At 41.9% G+C, this 20,212-nt stretch overlaps 1 protein-coding gene across 1 annotated transcript; it reads right to left on the bottom strand.

Moving 5' to 3' along the window:
- Positions 1-5,891: 5,891 nt before the first annotated feature.
- On the bottom strand, positions 5,892-8,240 carry LOC121973429 (L-ascorbate oxidase-like). Its single transcript, XM_042524865.1, has 5 exons — positions 7,893-8,240; positions 7,704-7,796; positions 7,399-7,611; positions 7,134-7,310; positions 5,892-7,043 (listed from the first exon to the last, which is right to left on the bottom strand). Exons 1-5 carry the CDS (start codon positions 8,169-8,171, stop codon positions 6,063-6,065), a joined length of 1,743 nt encoding a protein of 580 aa, XP_042380799.1. The 5' UTR covers positions 8,172-8,240; the 3' UTR covers positions 5,892-6,062.
- Between the last annotated feature and the right edge of the window lie 11,972 nt (positions 8,241-20,212).

Here is a 20,212-nt window from a genome sequence, read left to right as displayed (position 1 = left end):
TTGTTTCCTTTTCCATCGCACCTCTGGTCCTCAAAATAGCACTACGCATAGCAAAGATACAAGCCGCAAAAAAAAAAAAAAATTACATTTATCGATCTTATATTCCACAAAGGAATTTACATGTAATCTAAATCGAACAGAATGTAAAAAAAAAATACAACAACTGAACATATTTAATTATTACAATCATGCACACACAAACAACCTCGACATGCCTGAGGGTTCAAATCATACACAAACACACAAAGCCATAATAGTTGGATTTATGATGCCTGCAACCACAGAGTTAATTTATCTAGCACATCCTACTATTATCCGGCCTAAACTTATGTACGAACAGTGCATAATTTAACCGAAAACCAATCACATAGAACGAGAAAACTTGCTCTGATACCACTTGAAGGGAGTTGGAATTCCGTTCTGTTTAAATTTTCCTGTACAAAAATTATACAAGTATAGAACTTTTCCTAGCAACCCGCATGTTCGATCAAACATGTGTTTGGTCAATCAAGCAAGTTCTTGATGGATCAAAGTACACCTTGATCAAAGTACAAGATCGCTGACCTCTTGTGTTGATATTCCAAAAATGATACAAAGAAAACTAACTAATTACGCAGTGGAATTAAAAAACTAGTTGTACATTTTCTTTGTAGCTAAAGACCTCTTGATCTTCTACTGTATTCCCCTCTTCTTATTGGACGTTATGTGAGCGACGATCTACCAAGACAACACCACCCTCCTTCTCTTCTCGATTTCCAAACCGTCGTCTACAAAAGGAGCTCTTAGGATGGGGCACCTTCTCTTCTTCTTCCTCTTCTTCCTCTTCTCCAAGCCGCCACCCACCAAGGAGTAGAAGAGGGGGACCTCGACCTTAGCAAGGAGGGGGCCGCCGGCCCTAGCAAGGAGAGGGGCCGCTGGCTCTTAACAAGGGAGAAGGGGAGGGGCGCTGGCCCTAGGTGAGGAGGAAAGGGAGGGGCGTCGACCATAAGGTTGAGAAGAGAGAAAATTAGGTTTTAGGAGTCACCACCTACTCCTTTTTATAGGCTTGCCGTCAGTTACAAAGAAAGAAAAATAACAGAATTCTGTTTAGAAAAAATCTCCCTTTCTATAACCAAGTTAAACCAAGTCAAGTTAAACCAAACCAAGTTAAACCAAACTAAGTTATGGATGGGTGGATGCGAGACTTTATATAGAGGCTATAACAGGGACCTAGAGGAGGAATTGGGTTAGGCCTCCTAATGGGCTTGGGCTTCCTGTGTTCGGCTTGAATACACAACCTAAGTCCATCAATAATAACTCATACCATTAAAGAGTTATTATTGAACTACCGCACCAATCACATATTACAATATGAGCTTCTTGTTATCATGAGTGCGTTAATCTCCCTGTGTTTAAGATATTGTATGTCTGTTAATTAATTGAGTTACTCACAACTCAATTAATTATCTGATTTCAAGAGTAGTACCACTCAATTTTATTATCATGTCGGACTAAGTCCACCTGTAGGGTTTACATGATAATCCTTATGAGCTCCTCAAGAGGACATTATCAACCTAAATAATTAGGACACAAATTCCTTCTATAATCAACAACACATCATATAAACAGTACCATCTTCCAACTCATCGGGCATATTGATTTAACAAATAAATCTCATCCATTGATAAGTTAAAGAAATAAATACTAAGTATATGTGCTTGTTATTATATAAGGATTAAGAGGACGCACATCCATAATAACAAAGGTTCTGTTCTTTTATGTAGTCAGTACAAATCAAACAACCTCAAATGGTTCTGCTCAATACACACATAGTGTAGACGAATATCAAATTACACTACAACCATTCCAATGGTTTGTCCCAATCCATCTTGGTTGTGAGCTACTATTTATAATTTATAAGGAACCGATAACATGATCTTCTGTGTTACACCACACATCATGTTATCTACAATATAAATTAAATGAACAACTGTATTAAATATATATATAAATATAAAATGTAAACATTTGACCAAAGTGATTCTCATTTCAAAATATTTCAAAACAGATGTTCATACAAAAGTTAGGCTTATAGTATACATCCCAACAGCTTGGACAGTGAAGGTGTTCGATCGGAGGACAGAGATGTAGGGAAATCCCTAAGGCCCTGCTCAGGTGGAAGGGAAGTCTCACCCCTCTCGGATGGGGGTGGAAGAGAAGTCTCACCCCGCTCAGATGGGGATCGAGAGCTGATCGCGGTAGGGGTCTGTAAGGCTGAAGTAACAGTTCGGGAGGAACCTTCCGCTCGGCACCTTTTGCGGTGTTGCAGGGGCTCATCGGAAGTTGCCGACTCTGAAGCGACAGCTATCGGGATCATGGACAACCGTTCAAGCAGAAGGTCCACTGTGCCAGCCCCTGCATCGCTCACGGGTGTCCGACTTCCTCCAGTGTCACTTCCCAACACTTGAGTTCCCTCCTCCTCATCGAGCGGATCCTCATGGGAACCGACTGGCTGCAAACCGTTGTTCTCTAATTTAGCCATGACTGCAGCATTAATCTCCGCATCCGCGAGTTTGGCTTTGCCGGCCAGATGTGCGCGCAACATGACTTGAGCTACAAAAGAAAAAAAGAAATCAACTAGATTCAAAAATTAAGATGAGAAGGAGCATACCTAGACTGGATGGAAGCCTTGTGCGAATCAGGCTCAGGCCGAACACATAGAGGACACCCTCCAGCAACAACTTGTGTATATATGGTTTTTCTGACCGGCCAAGCTGGAAGCTGCATGAAGGTAGTCCGAGTGGTTCTTGTATTTCTTGAACTCTGGAGGGTTCGACACCTCTAATTGTCACCCTATCAGGAAGTCCGGCCGTCCCGGGAAAGCGAATGAAGAAGTAGTAGTCCTTCCAATGCTTGTTGGAGGACACCATCTTGTCAAAGAAGACTAGGCCCACTCGGGCTTGAAAAAGAAAAGTCTCCGTCTCAGATAATTTGGGATAATAAAAATAGTGGAAGAGCTGAGGAGGAAGGGGAATGTCGTGTAGGCGGAACAAAACGACGACCCTGCATAGCAGTCGAAAGGAGTTCGAAATCAGTTGATGGAGAGAAATACGAAAATATTTACAAATGGCAGAGAAGAAAGGGTGGATCGGGAACTGCAGATAGGCGGTAAATTGGTCTCTAAAAAAACATACAAAACCCGGAGACATCTCATTCAGGCGGTCAAAACCGAGGGAAGACCGATTTGATAATCAGAGAAAATTTCAAAGGCAGCTCTCAAACTCTCTGCATCACCTCTGTCGAACTTGAATTCGATGGGCATATACCAAAGCCCAGGAACGGAGAGAGGTTGAGAGGAGCTTACCATCAAAAATAAAAGCGACAGGAAACAACAAAGAAGTTTGATTGGCGAAGCAACAAAACGATTCGATTGAAGGGAAATGAAAACTTACTAGAGGGATCTCTAAGATGGCCGGAAAAGGAGGACGCAGTGTCACTGCCACGCTTGAAGATGAAGACGAAGACGCCAAGTGAGGAAGATAGCGAGGCACGCGAGGTTTATAAAATTAGCAGTCGATCGACCTCAGCCGTCCGATCCAAGGTTGTGGAAACCTAGGAGCAAATCCAACCGCTGATTTTGAAAAGGCGTATGTCTTATCACAAGTGGATGCCCGCCTATCACATCGAACGTGTGGCGGCAGTAAGGGACACATGTCCTGTGATCACCGGATAACATTTAATGAACTTCATTACAAAGGTATGGTTGTGTGCTCGACCATAATTAATAGGAATTTGCACAATCTTCAAGAAATTCGGATGATGTCAGCTACGGCTGAGCTCGCCCAAGGAAGCACAGATAAAAGAAAATTTGTCTTAGTGTTGCCACGCATCGTCCCGATCGGTGCCACAAACGGTTCACAAGGCTGAACTTGGCAAAATGAAGCTAAAATGGCGTGGGCTTGTAGGTCGATCAGCGATTAAAGACCAGGTACAGGTCGATCGGCATACTAGCCAAACAGACCTTGAAGTCGTCGAAGACACATCTTGTCCAGTTAGTCGGACTTGCAACCTCCTTCGACTAGACTTGAAGGGGAGACTTGTGATGTGGAGATAAGAGCTTACATGGCACAAGTCGATAGTCACAGTGTAGATCAAAGGCAAAGCGGTCAACACCAGGGTTCGAAGCAAGGCTAATCCAAGTAGGAGTGACTACATCAGCCGATCGGAATGATGTTGTCTGGTCGGCATGAAATCAGTCCGAGGAGACCACCTGTCCGATCGAATGTCGATCGAATGTGGCATCAATCACGCGAAGTAGTAAAGTAGAAGCATAAAAGTCTTGAGGAAGAGAAAGCAAAGGAGAACACTGCATCTATCATTAAATACATAGAAGATAAGACAAAGATGTCTTCTGTAGATAATTAATATCATTAAATAGGGGAAGATGGAGGGTCACTAAAAAAATGTATAAAAAAAGGATGTCAGGTATGTGGAAAAGGCAAGAGAAATAAGTCTCAGTCTCTACCATTTTTTTATTTTCCTTCTTCTATTTCTAATTTGAGCGTTAGAGGATTGACGCCAGAAACTCCTTTCCTTATTTTGATTTTATTTTACAGAGAAAAATGAGATCATCATCTAATCAATAAAACTACCACCTCTCCAGGCCCGACTCAAGGCATAGGCCATTAAGGCCTATGCCTAGGGCCCCAATTTTATTAGGGCCCATTGATTAATTAATTAAAAATATTGAAAAAATTAAATTAGCATTATTAATATTAATTAATTATAAATGTCTGGCTAATGAATTGCTAATTCATTAATGACACCTTGTCAATTAATTCATTATCGATTCCACTTCCTATTTATACCTTGTATTTATCTTTATTTCCTCATTAATTGCCTACCATAATTTTATATGAGATTTTATTCTGCCTTAAATATAATTCATTTTAAAATTGACATATTTCTTTCTTTTTTTATTATTACTCTGATTCCCATTTTATTTTGCAATTAGTAATACTATTCTTATAAAACCTAATGAATTCTTTTCTCCTCAATATTTCTTAAAAATCCTAATAGTTCTCTCATCAGTGTATTGTGCCCTTTTCTTTTTTTCATCAACTATTTTGCATGTTTCTCCTTCCTCACCGATGATACTCGGAGAAAACGTCTTTCTCTTCCTTTGCCGATAATATTTCTTCCTCGCTCTTTCTTTTTATTTCTCGATAATAATATGAATTAGAGATTTTTTTATCATAAAATACAAAGTAAAATACATTAGCAAAAATAAATTTTTTAAAATTAAAATTAATAAAGTCTATTTGATATTCTAATAAAAAGATTAAATAATTTAATAATTTTATTAATAAAAAATAAAATTATTATCAAAATACTCGTCAGAAAACTAAATTTTATATCAAAAATTAGTTTTAAAAAAAAATGATATTTAATTCTTTTTAATAACTAATTTTAAAAATATTTTTTTAAAATTATTATTTTCAATCCCAAATCTAAATGAAAAATGTTAAAAAAAATTAAAAATATATTAAAAAATTTTGTTTTTTAATTTCTTTACCTAGGGCCTCAAGGAATCCTGAGACGGCCTGCACCTCTCTAACTTTTTAACTTTATGATTTTCAACAAGATCAATATCCTTTCTATATAAATCCAAATTTCAGTACTGAGGACGAATCGTCATTCATTAATGATTTGGTTGTTCCAGTGTTTTACCAGGATGGATTTATCCATTAATGGTGTTTTTATTTTGGATTTTTTTTCCCCCTGTTAGCCCCGACTAACCTAACGATGTAATGTGAATCGATATGCAAACTAATCACACCCGGTGGATGTCGTTTTAATAATAAATTATAGGATATCCTTTAACAATTCGTTAAAACAAAGGGACGTTTTTTTATTTATTTTGTTCTCCCAACTTTTATTGTGTCTTGTACTTTACGGCAAGAACAAGAGACCCATGAAAAACTAATACATTCTGACTTTCCACCTTAATTTTATTAAAGATTGAGAAATGGAAAAGAAAAAAAAAACAAATAAACAAGTCAAACTGTTGAACATGCTGATGGTCAGTGGTGCCTTCCCCTCAAGAACTTGGAATCGCCGCAGCCCATGATGGACGTCGGCAGCCTGCCGATCCTGTCCACGCCCTCGGCGAACACCACCCCCATACCCATGGCGAAGTGGGCCTCGATGTGGCAGTGGAACGCCCACGCGCCGGGGTTGTCGGCCCGAAACCTTATGGCGGTCCACCCAAAGGGGTGCAGCGCCACCGTGTTCTTCATGATCGGGTCCACCAGATTGAACTTGCTCGTGTCCCTCCTGGGGTCGAACTTGCCGGTGCCGTAGGCCAGCACCCAAAAATCGTGCCCGTGCAGGTGCCACGGGTGCGTTTCGCTGTTGCTGGAATTGGCCAGAGTGTTTGCGTTCTGCAGCACCACGTCCACCGTCGAGTTGAACTTGAGTCGGTAGATCGACGTCGAGATGGTCGCGTTGACGACCGCCGGCGGATGCCTGGACACGTCGTAGTTCTCGTAGTCGTATCTCTCTGGCGCCGGCGTCTCGTCGAACGCGTGGCGCAGCCCCTCCTTGAGCGCGATTAGGTACGGCGTGTGAGGCATGTCGTGGGACACACCGTTGAGCGACCACCTCGTGCGACCATCCTCCACCCTGTTCTGCGTGTTGAGCAAGAGGATCGTCCTGTCGGAGGTCGCTGGCGGCGGGTGGATATAGTCGGGGTGCGACCGGCTGAGGGCGATGCTCTGTTGCTCCCTGTAATCAGTGTCGTTCCAATTCCATAGAGGCCCCTCAGGACGGGCGGTCGGCGGGGTACTTCTCGGGTGGTTCGGGTAGTAATTGAGGACGGCAATTCCAGGCTCGGTGCCGGGACGTCGGCCGACCACATTGGCGGCTATCCAATAGTTGCGAGAAGCGTCTCGATCGGCAGTGAAGAGCACCGAGTACGTCTCGCCGGAGTATATGTTGAGGTTCTTCACCGCGAAGGGATTCACGTAGTGGCCGTCCGCTTCCACCACCAACAAGTCATGTCCCTGCAAGTGCTTACGTAGTAAGACTAAATACAATTTAAATCAGCTGACATACATTTGCAGCTGATCAAGTACTGCCGTGCTATTAATTACCTCGATTTCGAAGTTGAAAGCTGAAAGGGAGGAGACGCTGGCGATCCGTAGGCGGTAAGTCTTGCCTGGGACGACGGTGAGCACGAAGGGAGAACAGTCGGGGCTGGTGGCGTTGCACACCTGGTTCGCTGCTGCCAGGGAGCAGTTGAACTTGCCTCTTCCATTGATCAAGATAGACTGCCGTTCAAATGCCACGAGTTATACATTATCAGCTAAGTATATAGCTAGAGAGGTACATCGGTTAGCTCTTGAGCATTAATTTTACCTTTGGTTCGTTCACCCAAACAAATGGCACGGAAGCAAGGCCAGTGGAGAGCTGCTGGGTGGTATCGTGCCACCAATCGTTGAGGATGATGCTGCGATCGTAGTCGTAGGAGAACGGCTCAACCTGCGCCGCCGGCAGGGCGACTTGGATGAGGCCGTAGAGCCCGGCGCTCCTTTGCATGCCGTAGTGAGCATGGTAGAGGTACGTCCCCGGCTGAGACACCAACTCATCAATTCAATTTCCACATTTCCAAACTCCGAAGAATTCATTCTTGCAGATTATTAAATGAAAGAAAGGAAACTCACTCGATCGACCACAAATCTGTAGGTGAACGTGTCGCCTGGCACGATCGGGCACTGCGTGACTCCTTCCGTCCCATCGAACCACGGCGTGCCAATCTGAAACACACGCGCGCACAAAAGAAATCCTCTGTTTTTAGCTGTGTTTGTTTGTTTCCTTTGCCATTATACAAAATATTTAGTGGCGTAACTGACCTGCCGGATGCCGTGCCAATGGATGGCCGTGTTCTCAGTGACGAGGTTGTTCTTGACATGAACCACGACGGTGTCGCCCATCTCCGCGCGGATGGTCGGCCCAGGAGTCTGGCCGTTGATCGTCACAGCCAGATTTCGCACGCAGTCCTGCGACTTGAACGCGTAGGAGATATCCCATCTGTGGACGCGAACTTTGGAATGAGCCGGCCGCGAGGCCGACAGCAGCAGTAACACCACGAGCAAGGAGGAGCACATGAAGGACGAAGCCACTCGTTCCATTGTTGCTAATGGAGATGGAACAAGTATATCGAGGAAACAGGCAGATGGCTGGCTACCTCTATATATACATTTTCAGCAGCGCCTGTTCAAGCCCTCTCTACTGACCTCTAGCAGGAAAATATATCGTTGAACCAGTCGGCGCTGGAATGGGAACAGGTCAGTGAATAAAAGTCAAAATTTTGATCTGTGTAATGTCGAAGAACATTTCCATAGGAGAAAACTCAATGTTGTGGTTAGGTCTCCAAACCACGGCAGACCACGCGTTCGAACATATTCAACTTGGAAAACACATGATTGTAACACGTCGAATGCAATGATCATTACCTTACCTGCCTCCTACTGACGTAATTTTCATACTTCTTCACCACAGGAAATAGGCGTGCACCGACGAAGATGGTAATGATCAATACCAATCTTGAAGTCCCTTTCCAGCATAAATCCGAATACGTTCATCACGTGTGGCGAAAAAGTGATTAGCTTCTCATATCGTCCCATCAATCCGTCTCTAAATTAACACGAAAGAGATAAATCATGAATAACTACTAGTCATTAGTACAAATAATAAAGGTATGGAAGAGGACATGCTTGAACTCATCGAGTTTCGACTCTAAGACCTCATGTGACAAAATCTGCCTCAACTACTGCACCTCCTCAAGGAGACCGAATACGTTCATCACGTCCTATCTGATATAGGAGTAATCAAAGATTTTTACCTATATTGAGGTCAATATTATGATGAAGAACGTTCAACATGAGATCGACTCATCACCCCGTACTGACTGATGTCCATTATGCATCTAGCTCAACGCCACGGGGTAATGTCCATTCGACGTCTGGTTCAACACCATCGATTGACGTCCATTCGGCATTCAGCATTTGGCTCAGTACCATTGACTAAAGTCCATTCTGAATATGGCTCAACACTACCGACTGATATCCATTTGTACATTCGATATTCAGGTCAGTGTCATCGATTGACGTCCATTTGACATCAGGCTTAGTAGCACCAACTAAAGTCCATTATACCTTCGGCTCAGTGCCATCAGTTCATTCAACTCAGTTACACTTATCTGACGCTCTACCTAAATTCTAAGTGGTTCAATCGACTGGACACTCTTTAAACTCCAGACGGTTCTATTGACCCGATGCTCTGGCTACACTGGTCAATGGCGTGTGATGTATCACGTGGATGGTTAGAGTATGTGGGACAACATGGTGCACCTATCATATGATAACTTGTACAATATTATCTTTCATAGTATGATATATTAGTGATATGACATCTCCTTTATCAGAGTATGATAGATATTTCATCATCATTTAATATCCGGAGAGAAGTATTTAACGATAATAATATAACAAACGTCCGCTCTCATGAACGGAGGTACACAGAGATATATAACTAGGTAGATACCTACTAAGAAAGATTATTGTTCCTCTTCTCCATTTTTCTAACGTCGGAAACCTGACATGAGCATCAAAGTGGTTAAATTAGGATACCCCCACTTTCATTCTAACCCTCCTTCCCTCTATTTCTTTTTCTCTCTCTCAGAACTGGCAAGCATTCTTCTCATTCCTTTTATTGATGATCGGTGACTTTGTCAATATCAAAAATAATTTACAGATGATTTATTCGTTCATCGGCGATCTGATAGAAATAGTATATAAATATAATTAATTATGTCGATATACTAATATATAGAAAATGGTATACTCGGGTTCTAACGGTATAGATATAAAAAGCTAGCATAGTATATATAACTATATAAAAATAAGATATTCAATGTAATGATAAGTTTTGTGAATTGTGCTAAAGGAGTCTTTGAAATTAGTGATTGTGTGACGTAACCAACTCCATAAGATCATATCTGCAAGAAAAAACAAAAAAGAGAGGGCTAAGGGGAGAGCTTCACCAAATTTGTATTTAACTTAAGCTATGCTTGATTATATTGTAAAATTGATTATTTTATTTGATATAATTTAAAATTATAATGTAATATAATTTGAATTATAAAAGATAATAAAATTTTGTAATCTGAATTATAAAGCCAACAACTTGTAAATTCAATTACATTTCAAGCTCAATTACATTACAAACTTGATTACATTAACTCTAACCAAACATAGCCTTAGCGATAAGCTTATGCCGAGAGTACATGCATCTTGGCTAGAGTTCTCAGTATTGTTGGTGCAGTTAGCACCGATAGTCAAAATCAGATTTTGATAAATGAAAAATGATTTAAAATTAGATATTGTGTTTTCTAACTTATTTACTAAATGTGCAGGATTGAAAGACTTGATGGAACCTGATACTAGGCTGAAGTCTAGTTAGATTTGGAGGACCTGATAACTTATATAGGAAGACTAGATAGGTTGATATCTGACAAGAAGTTTAGTTAGGTTTGCAGGATCTAACAGCTGACTGAAGTCCAAATGGGACATCTGGTAGGGAGACCTAGTGGGTCAAGAGTTCACTAAGTTTGTAAATGGTAAGTAAGGTAAGCACTAAATGAGAGTGATCTAGTGAGAATGAGCCCCAATAGGACTATAAGCGCTGGTCCAACTTAGATCAGTTGGATCGTTAAGACGCTAGAGGGGAGGTGAATAGTATTCTTCATCTTTTTCGAAAGTCGAGAATACGCAGCAGAATAAAGAAAATGAAAATAATGCTAACAAGATCAAGTTTTACTTGATTCGAAGCCTATGACGACTTATACTCTAAGGCTCTTGATCGTCGATTACTTTCGTTGGACAATCACTATCAATTCGAATATTTGAATTACAAAGTTTTAGTACACGAATTGTAAAATAAAAAGTTATCGACAAGAAGAAAGAATGAATCAAGTTCTTTAATTGTCGGGCGTTGGAGCAGCTTTTCAGGATCGTCGGAGTCTTCTCATAGTAGAGCGCAAGAACAAAAGTTGTAACAGATGTTGTTCTGAAGCTGCTAGTCGAAGGCCTTTATATAGGTCTATTCGGGGTGCTTGGAATCCTTCCGGGCACCTAGACTATTGTTGACATGACGATCTCTCATCGAACTTGATCTGTTAAGTTTATCCACTTACGGGCGCCAAGACCCTCTTCGAGCGCATGGACTGTTGACGTGGGTTTGGCCAGTCGTCACAATCCAACTCAGCTTCTAGATGAAATTTCTAGTCCAGGTGCTTGGACCAACCCTGGGTGTCTGGACCGCCCAAGTGCTTGGCCAGGATGCCCGGGCAAGGCTGGTCTGGGCGCCTGGACTAGCTCCAAACGCCCGGAGTCCGTGCTCCTGGACACTCTTTTTTGAGCCTCTTCTTTTCCTATAAAAAAGAGTTAGTCCTGGCAATAAAAATATATTCATCTTGAAAAACAAAGTTAGCACAATATAATAAGATAGAAGTAGTAAGATCTAGTCAAGGTCTCAACTTAGGTTTTCCAAATGGACCTAAGTTGGACCAATGCCTACAGTTCCCTCAACTAGGAGCATGTCCTCACTGTTAGGACCAAAAGTAGCTAGAGGTGGGGGAGGGGGGGTGAATAGCTCGTCGCGTTCTCTCGGTGCTCGGTGTTGCTTGGCGTTGCTTGTTTCTTCAAGAATATGCAGCGGAAAATACAGAAACAAATGCAACAACGCTAACACGGTTGGTTTACTTGGTATCCACCTCACAAGAGGTGACTAGTCTAAGGATCCACACCACGCACGCACCCTCCACTATGAAAACACTCCTTTTCGGTAACTACCGAGGGCGGAGAAGCCCTACAAGACTCTCAGTACAAGAAGAAAGGAAAGGGAAACAAAATACAAGCGCAAAGCTTACAATGAGTACAGAAAACCCTAACCCTAGCTTCTCTTCTTGCCTTTGATCCGCCTCTTGACTTGGAAAGCTTCCAAGATCCTTCAAGAACTGGCGACCTGATCTTTGAGAGCGCTATGGAGGAGTAGGCGAGAGCTCTGGAGTGAATCGGTGAAGTTCTTTTACAGCCATTGAACGCCTGCAGCTATAAACGACGCCAACGGTCGGATCCCGATCGATTCGAATGTTCCCAATCGATCGGGGAGGCTTTGGATCAATCCACGGATCGATCCAGAGCGCCTCTCGAACCACGGATCGATCCACGGATCGATCCAGCGCTTATCGCGCGAAGCAGCCGCGTCCCAATCGATCCACTGATCGATTGGGACCTCTGGATCGATCCACGGATCGATCCAGAAGCTCTCTGTTCGCTGGGACAGGTCTGGATCGATCCACTGATCGATCCAGCACTTGGTTTTTGTCCAAAACCAAGTCCTAAACCTCCCAAACCAACATCCGGTCAACCTTGACCTGTTGGTATGTCATGCCTAGCATCTAGTCACTCCCTTGACCTGCTAGGACTCCCTTACCAAGTGTCCGGTCAATCCCTTTGACCCACTTGGACTTTTCTCTGTGCCAAGTATCCGGTCAATCCCTTTGACCTACTTGGACTTTTCTTTCATGCCAAGTATCCAGTCAATCCTTTGACCTACTTGGACTTCTCAGCACCAGATGTCCGATCATCCTTGATCCATCTGGATTTTCCCTTGCCTGGCTTCACTCACCAGGACTTTCACCTAGCTTCACTCACTAGGGTTTTCATCTGCCTAGCTTCACTCACTAGGACTTTCACCTGGCTTCACTCACCAGGATTTCCATCTGCCTAGCTTCACTCACTAGGACTTTCACCTGGCTTCACTCACCAGGATTTCCATCTGCCTAGCTTCACTCACTGGACTTTCTGGCTTCACTCACCAGGACTTTCACCTAGCTTCACTCACTAGGGTTTTCATCTGCCTAGCTTCACTCACTAGGACTTTCACCTGGCTTCACTCACCAGGATTTCCATCTGCCTAGCTTCACTCACTAAGACTTCCTTCTGCCTGGCTTCACTCACCAGGACTTCCTTCTGCCTGGCTTCACTCACCAGGACTTTTCTTTTGCCTGGCTTCACTCACCAGGACTTTCATTTTGCCTAACATCCCAGTTAGGACTTCCCAGTCAAGTATCCAGTCAACCTTGACCTACTTGACTCTTCTTCAATCAATATCTTATTGTCAAACATCTAAACCCAAACCAAGACTCAGCTTGGTTACCCAGGTCAACCTTGACCTGAGGGATATTGCACCAACAATCTCCCCCTTTTTGATGTTTGACAATACCACAATAACACTTACAATCCCATATGTAAGTTAGGCTAATCCCATAGCCTCCTTCTTCATGCCACTAGGTAATGAAAGCATAAATTAAGCTCTTCATTCTCCCCCTAAGAGGGCAAACTCCCTCTAGGTAATGAAAGCCTAACTTACTCCCTTTCATGAGTCCTTTCATTCTCCCCCTATGACCTTCCCATAGGTAATGAAGGACTAAGCTTAACCATACATTCTCCCCCTATTGGCACACATCAAACCATCGTTGGACACACATCAACATATGCTCCAATTCTGGGCACACTTCAACAAATCCATTTGTTGAAGACTCTCCCCCTGAAGAGTTGCTCATCGTTGTTCACAACATCACTCGTTGTGATCAACACGATAATGAAGGTCTCATACCCTTCATTTATCCTTAACTTCTCCCTCAATGTAGACAACTACCCAACCTTGAGCATTATCTACTACTTGAGTGTCCACTTGAAATAATGAGGATATCCACTCCCCATTTCTCCCCATTTCAAGTGTAAATGCTCAACCTTGAGCAAGTTTACAACAGAAGGTTAACCACCTTCCAAGGTTCATGAAAAATAATTTTCATGTCTTTAAAGAGTCCCTCCCCCTAAAGACATGGTGGTAACTTCTGTCATTGCACCAACAATGACTTGGAATCCCTAAAACATTAGGAAACCCAAATTTGGAAGTTTTGAGGTTCAAATATTCAAAATTTGAAACAACCTCAACCTAAACTTCTACTTAGTCTTCGTTAACCAATCCATCCTTGTTTTCAACATGAAAACACCCTTTGTATGTATACAAATGTATTTAAGGGGTTTGGAATGGTTACCTAGACTCAAAGAGGTTCAAAGATGCTGAAATCAGCCTTCCCAGCCAAAATCAGCAACTTGGATCGATTGAGTTGGGTTCCAATCGATTGAACCTTTCTCAATCGATCCACGGATCGATCAGCTGATCGATCGGCTGATCGATCCAGCGAGCTTCTGCTCGCGGGAATTGCCGTTTGAATCGATCCATGGATCGATTCATGGAACTCCAATCGATCCATGGATCGATCGGAGCTCTGATAGTTGCTGAAATTCCATTTCAGTCAACTTCAGAAACCCCTAGAAAATTCTACAAAAATCCAAAAATTATGAAATTTCGTGTAGACATTATTTAGGGCATACTTAATCATGGAAAAATAGCTTTATATGAAAATACATCATATTTTCAAAGATTGACACAAACTTGAAAACTTGTAAAAACTTTAGTGTTTTTCTTCAAGTTTGTGTCTAACTATTCAATGGTGATTACTATCAAAAGATAGCCTTCACCAAGGTTTTCCAAAAACATTTTAAAAACATTTTCAAAACCAATATCCCATCATGTTCCTTGGGCATAATGCACATGACTTGTACATTAGCTTTCCCAATGATGGGAAAACACATAACTATGTGTTTTGATGAATTTAAAACTCAAAGGAATGCACTAAATCAACATCTTGAGCTTTGTTCATCATCCTAACATCTCACTTGTATATAATATGCACTAAAACACATACAAGTCACCTTAGAGGTCTTTGTGAGATGTAAAATTTGGTTTTGCCCTATTCTAGGGATCATGCATATCTATCTAGGCATTTTAGAGATATTAGACATCCACCCAGGATGTCACTTGTCAATAAGTGTCGTTAAATGCCATTCGTCCTTAATTACAAGGAATTAAACTTAATGTATGATTATGTTATGGCATACATCAAAATAAAATAGCTTTCAAAAAAAAGATTTCTATAACTACATGATGTATGTATGGCATGACATGGTATTTTTATATTTTTCATGATAAGTCATGAATGCAAAATCCAAATAAGATAAAATATGATGTCATGGCATATTATGAGCAAACAATCATGGCATGGTTTAGCATAAATAAAATATACCTAGATTACCTATCTAAGTATCATTAATCTTAGCTAATCCTAAAACTTAAACCCTAGATTGCCCTAAAGTGCTTCAAGAAAATGCCAAAGCCTAAGTTTGCATTTCTTATTCCCTTGATTAATTTATGCCAATTAAAATAAACATGTCCTCAAATGTTGGCATATTCCATTTTTCCTCAAGAGTAGCACTTTTAAATTTAAGGCCCGGATTGCCTTAAATTGCCTAAGAACATACCACAAACCCAACTTGATAGTTCTTATTAATTTTCCAATATGTGCCATTTAAGATAAAATCAATACTTCTCCAATTTGGCACATTTACTCTTTCAAGGAGTAATCAATAATTCCATTTCATTTTCAAAGGTTAACAAAAACCATGAAAATGCTCCTTGAGTGTCAATTTCCTCAAAGTTGGGTTAACTACCCTTCTAATCGGAGTTGACACTCTCTAACCCATCTATGGGGTAGAGAAGATGCTCCTAGGAACCCAACACCTATTGGTGCTCCTTGGATGCTCTAGGTACTCACTAGGGATAACTTCCCTAGATACCTTCCTAGTGACCTTGTTGGGCTTCTTAGAAGCCTTGGTCACATTTTCTAGGTCAACTCTAGGGATAACCTCCCTTGTGACCTTGTTTGTGACTTTCTTAGACTTCTTAGAAGTCTTAGTCACATTTATTGCAAAAATACTCTTAGAGATGACTTCCCTAGTATTTTTGGCTTGACCACTAGACCTAGGGTTTGTTCCATAACTATATGGAACTCTATGGTAAGAGGGCACATCCTTCTTAGCCTTTGGTTTGTATCCCAAACCTCTATGGCCATTAGATGACCTTTGTGCTCCTAGACCTAGGTTATGCTCATTTTGCCCTAATAGGATATTTTCCATCCTTTTTAGGGTCTTTTCCATTTTATCAAGTCTTGACCTCAAGACTTGATTTTCTCTCACTAAGTCCTTAGTTTTTGGTTTTTCATTTGATCCATGAGCATTTTTGTTTCTAGGCTTGTATCTTACATCCTTAGAGTTATCGCCTAGGTTTTTACCTACATTCCTAGCCTTAGGGATAGTAGTTTTGGCATGTAGGGCCACATGCTTTTCCTTAAAGCCCTCATGCTTCCTATTCTTATGGTAAATCGCATTAAAATGATAAAAGTTAGAACTATCATGCTTTTTACCATAATGTAAAGGGGTAGGCTCAATAAATGTTACCTTCTTCTTTACCTTGGAGGCTCCCCCTTGCCTAGTGCCTCCTTGAGCCTTGACCACCTTCTTCCCCTTGGGGCATTGACTTCGGTAATGCCCTTTTTGTTGACACAAGAAGCACACAATGTGCTCCTTGCTCTTCTTTGTCCCGGGGGTGGTCTCCTTGGGCTTCTCCTTGCCCTTTTGTGCCACTTGACCCTTCTTCTTGGCCAAGTTGGAACACTTGCTCTTATAGTGCCCATGTTCCCTACACTCAAAACATATTATATGATTTTTATTTTTAATTGAAACATTTATACCTTCTTGTATAGGGATGGCACTTGCTCCTCCATTTGGTTTTTCTTGACTTGTGGAGGTAGACGCTTCTTCCTCCTCTTCTTCTCTTGACCCGGATGTAGAAGCTTCTTCTTCTTCTTGATCCGGTGTCACCAAGGATTGCTCCCCCTCAATCCTAGAGGTGGAGGCTTCATCATCTTGAATGTGAAACAAGGAGTATGCTCCCTCCTTGTTCCCTTCGGTGCATTCCCTTGAGGATGAAGCTTCTTGGATTTCCTCTTCTTCGGAGGTTGAGTATCTCTCAACCTCGGAGTCCTCCTCTTGGTCTTGATCCAATGAGTCGCCCTCTTTGGATTCTTCTTGATTTGATACAGTGGAGGGGATCTCATGAATTCTTGCCAATTTGCTCCAAAGCTCCTTGGCATCTTCAAACTCTCCAATTTGTTCCAAGATGTTGCTTGGCAATAAATTGACCAAAAGCTTGGTCACTTTGTCATTGGCCTCACATCTTTGAATTTGGTCTTTGCTCCACTTGCTCCTTTTGAGTACTTTGCCCTTGGAATTTGTGGGAGCTTCAAAACCTTCCATGAGAGCAAACCATTGCTCTATCTCCATCATAAGAAAATTTTCAATTCTTGATCTCCAAGAATCGAAGCTTGCCGATGTGTATGGTGGAGCCACCCTTGTGTCAAATCCAAGTCCATCTTGGAATTGCATCTTGAAGTTGAGCTTGATACAGTCTTGAACTTGAAGAATTTGCTCCAACTTCTTCACCCTCTAGCTTTTCTTGATATGCTTGACCCTTCCGGTGATGATTCCGGTGAAGAGCGGCCTCGCTCTGATACCACTTGTTAGGACCAAAAGTAGCTAGAGGGGGGGTGAATAGCTCGTCGCGTTCTCTCAGTGCTCGGCGTTGCTTGTTTCTTCAAGAATATGCAGCGGAAAATACAGAAACAAATACAACAACGCTAACACGGTTGGTTTACTTGGTATCCACCTCACAAGAGGTGACTAGTCCAAGGATCCACACCACGCACGCACCCTCCACTATGAAAACACTCCTTTTCGGTAACTACCGAGGGCGGAGAAGCCCTACAAGACTCTCAGTACAAGAAGAAAGGAAAGGGAAACAAAATACAAGCGCAAAGCTTACAATGAGTACAGAAAACCCTAACCCTAGCTTCTCTTCTTGCCTTTGATCCGCCTCTTGACTTGGAGAGCTTCCAAGATCCTTCAAGAACTGGCGATCTGAGCTTTGTGAGCGCTGTGGAGGAGTAGGCGAGAGCTCTGGAGTGAATCGGTGAAGTTCTTGCGCAGCCATCGAACGCCTGCAGCTATAAACGACGCCAACGGTCGGATCCCGATCGATTCGAATGTTCCCAATCGATCGGGGAGGCTTTGGATCGATCCACGGATCGATCCAGAGCGCCTCGATAAGCGCTGGATCGATCCAGCGCTTATCGCGCGAAGCAGCCGCGTCCCAATCGATCCACTGATCGATTGGGACCTCTGGATCGATCCACGGATCGATCCAGAAGCTCTCTGTTCGCTGGGACAGGTCTGGATCGATCCACTGATCGATCCAGAGCCTGGATCGATCCACTGATCGATCCAGCACTTGGTTTTTGTCCAAAACCAAGTCCTAAACCTCCCAAACCAACATCCGGTCAACCTTGACCTGTTGGTATGTCATGCCTAGCATCTAGTCACTCCCTTGACCTGCTAGGACTCCCTTACCAAGTGTCCGGTCAATCCCTTTGACCCACTTGGACTTTTCTCCCATGCCAAGTATCCAGTCAACCTTGACCTACTTGGACTTTTCTTTCATGCCAAGTATCCAGTCAACCCTTTGACCTACTTGGACTTCCCAGCACCAGATGTCCGATCATCCTTGATCCATCTGGATTTTCCCTTGCCTGGCTTCACTCACCAGGACTTTCACCTAGCTTCACTCACTAGGGTTTTCATCTGCCTAGCTTCACTCACTAGGACTTTCACCTGGCTTCACTCACCAGGATTTCCATCTGCCTAGCTTCACTCACTAGGACTTCCTTCTGCCTGGCTTCACTCACCAGGACTTCCTTCTGCCTGGCTTCACTCACCAGGACTTTTCTTCTGCCTGGCTTCACTCACCAGGACTTTCACCTAGCTTCACTCACTAGGGTTTTCATCTGCCTAGCTTCACTCACTAGGACTTTCACCTGGCTTCACTCACCAGGATTTATCCTTCACTCACTAGGACTTCCTTCTGCCTGGCTTCACTCACCAGGACTTCCTTCTGCCTGGCTTCACTCACCAGGACTTTTCTTCTGCCTGGCTTCACTCACCAGGACTTTCATTTTGCCTAACATCCCAGTTAGGACTTCCCAGTCAAGTATCCAGTCAACCTTGACCTACTTAACTCTTCTTCAATCAATATCTTATTGTCAAACATCTAAACCCAAACCAAGACTCAGCTTGGTTACCCAGGTCAACCTTGACCTGAGGGATATTGCACCAACACTCACTGGATCTCTCATCTAGTTGCTTACCTCCACTTACTAACTACAGTTGCTTGACTTGTCTTTGACTAGCCATGTCTTCCCGCCAGTGTTAGGTCCCGTGGACCCAACTAGACTTCTCGCCAGATATCAACTCTCGTGGACCCAACCAAACTTCCCACTAGATATCAGGTCCTGCGGACCTATCTAGACTTTGCACCAACTATTGGGTCTCACGGACCTAACTGAATTTCAGTCTGGTGTCAGTTCCTTCAGACCCATCAACTCATGCACACTTGGTAAAGCAATTAGACCGCAAACACTCTAACTTTAATCCACTTGTTATTCATCAAAATCTGAGTTAGATCATTAGTGTAAATTACACCAACAATCTCTCTCTTTTTGATGCAATGACAACCTAGGTTAAAATAAAAAAAAAATATTGAAAGACAATATACAAAAAATAAACAAATAGTCTAAGTTAGTTTTGAATTTGATTTACTTGATCAAATTTCTTTATTTTTTTTACATTAACCCTTATCCTCCCTCTTTAGCATTCATAAAAAAATACTAGGGTAAAAGAAAGACAAGCATGATCAATAATACTAGACATTAATACAGAAATATAATTGAAAGTAAACACTTTGTATATCTCAGACTTAGGGAGAGGTTTGAGAAAAAAACTTGCAAACATTTTTAAAAATATTTTATAAATAAAATTTTTAGCAAAGTTATTTTCGAAGTAAGACTTTGTAAAAAAAACTTTCAAGAAAATTTCTTCACAATTCTTGAGTAATCTTTTTCCAAAAGAAATTTCTAAGTCAACTTTTTCAAAGTAAGGATTAAAAAAATTCTTAAGTGAACATTTTCAAAAATATCAAAATAAACTTTTTCAAAAATTTCTAAATAAACTTTTTTTAAAACTTCTAAATAGACCTTAAAAAAAATCTAAGTAAATATTTGTAAAGAAAAATTTTCTAATAAAGATTTTCA

Source organism: Zingiber officinale, chromosome 4A (assembly GCF_018446385.1).
Source record: "Zingiber officinale cultivar Zhangliang chromosome 4A, Zo_v1.1, whole genome shotgun sequence".
Taxonomy (NCBI): domain Eukaryota; kingdom Viridiplantae; phylum Streptophyta; class Magnoliopsida; order Zingiberales; family Zingiberaceae; genus Zingiber; species Zingiber officinale.
Note: the sequence above shows the minus strand (reverse complement) of the source record. Positions and strands in the feature narration are given on the sequence as shown.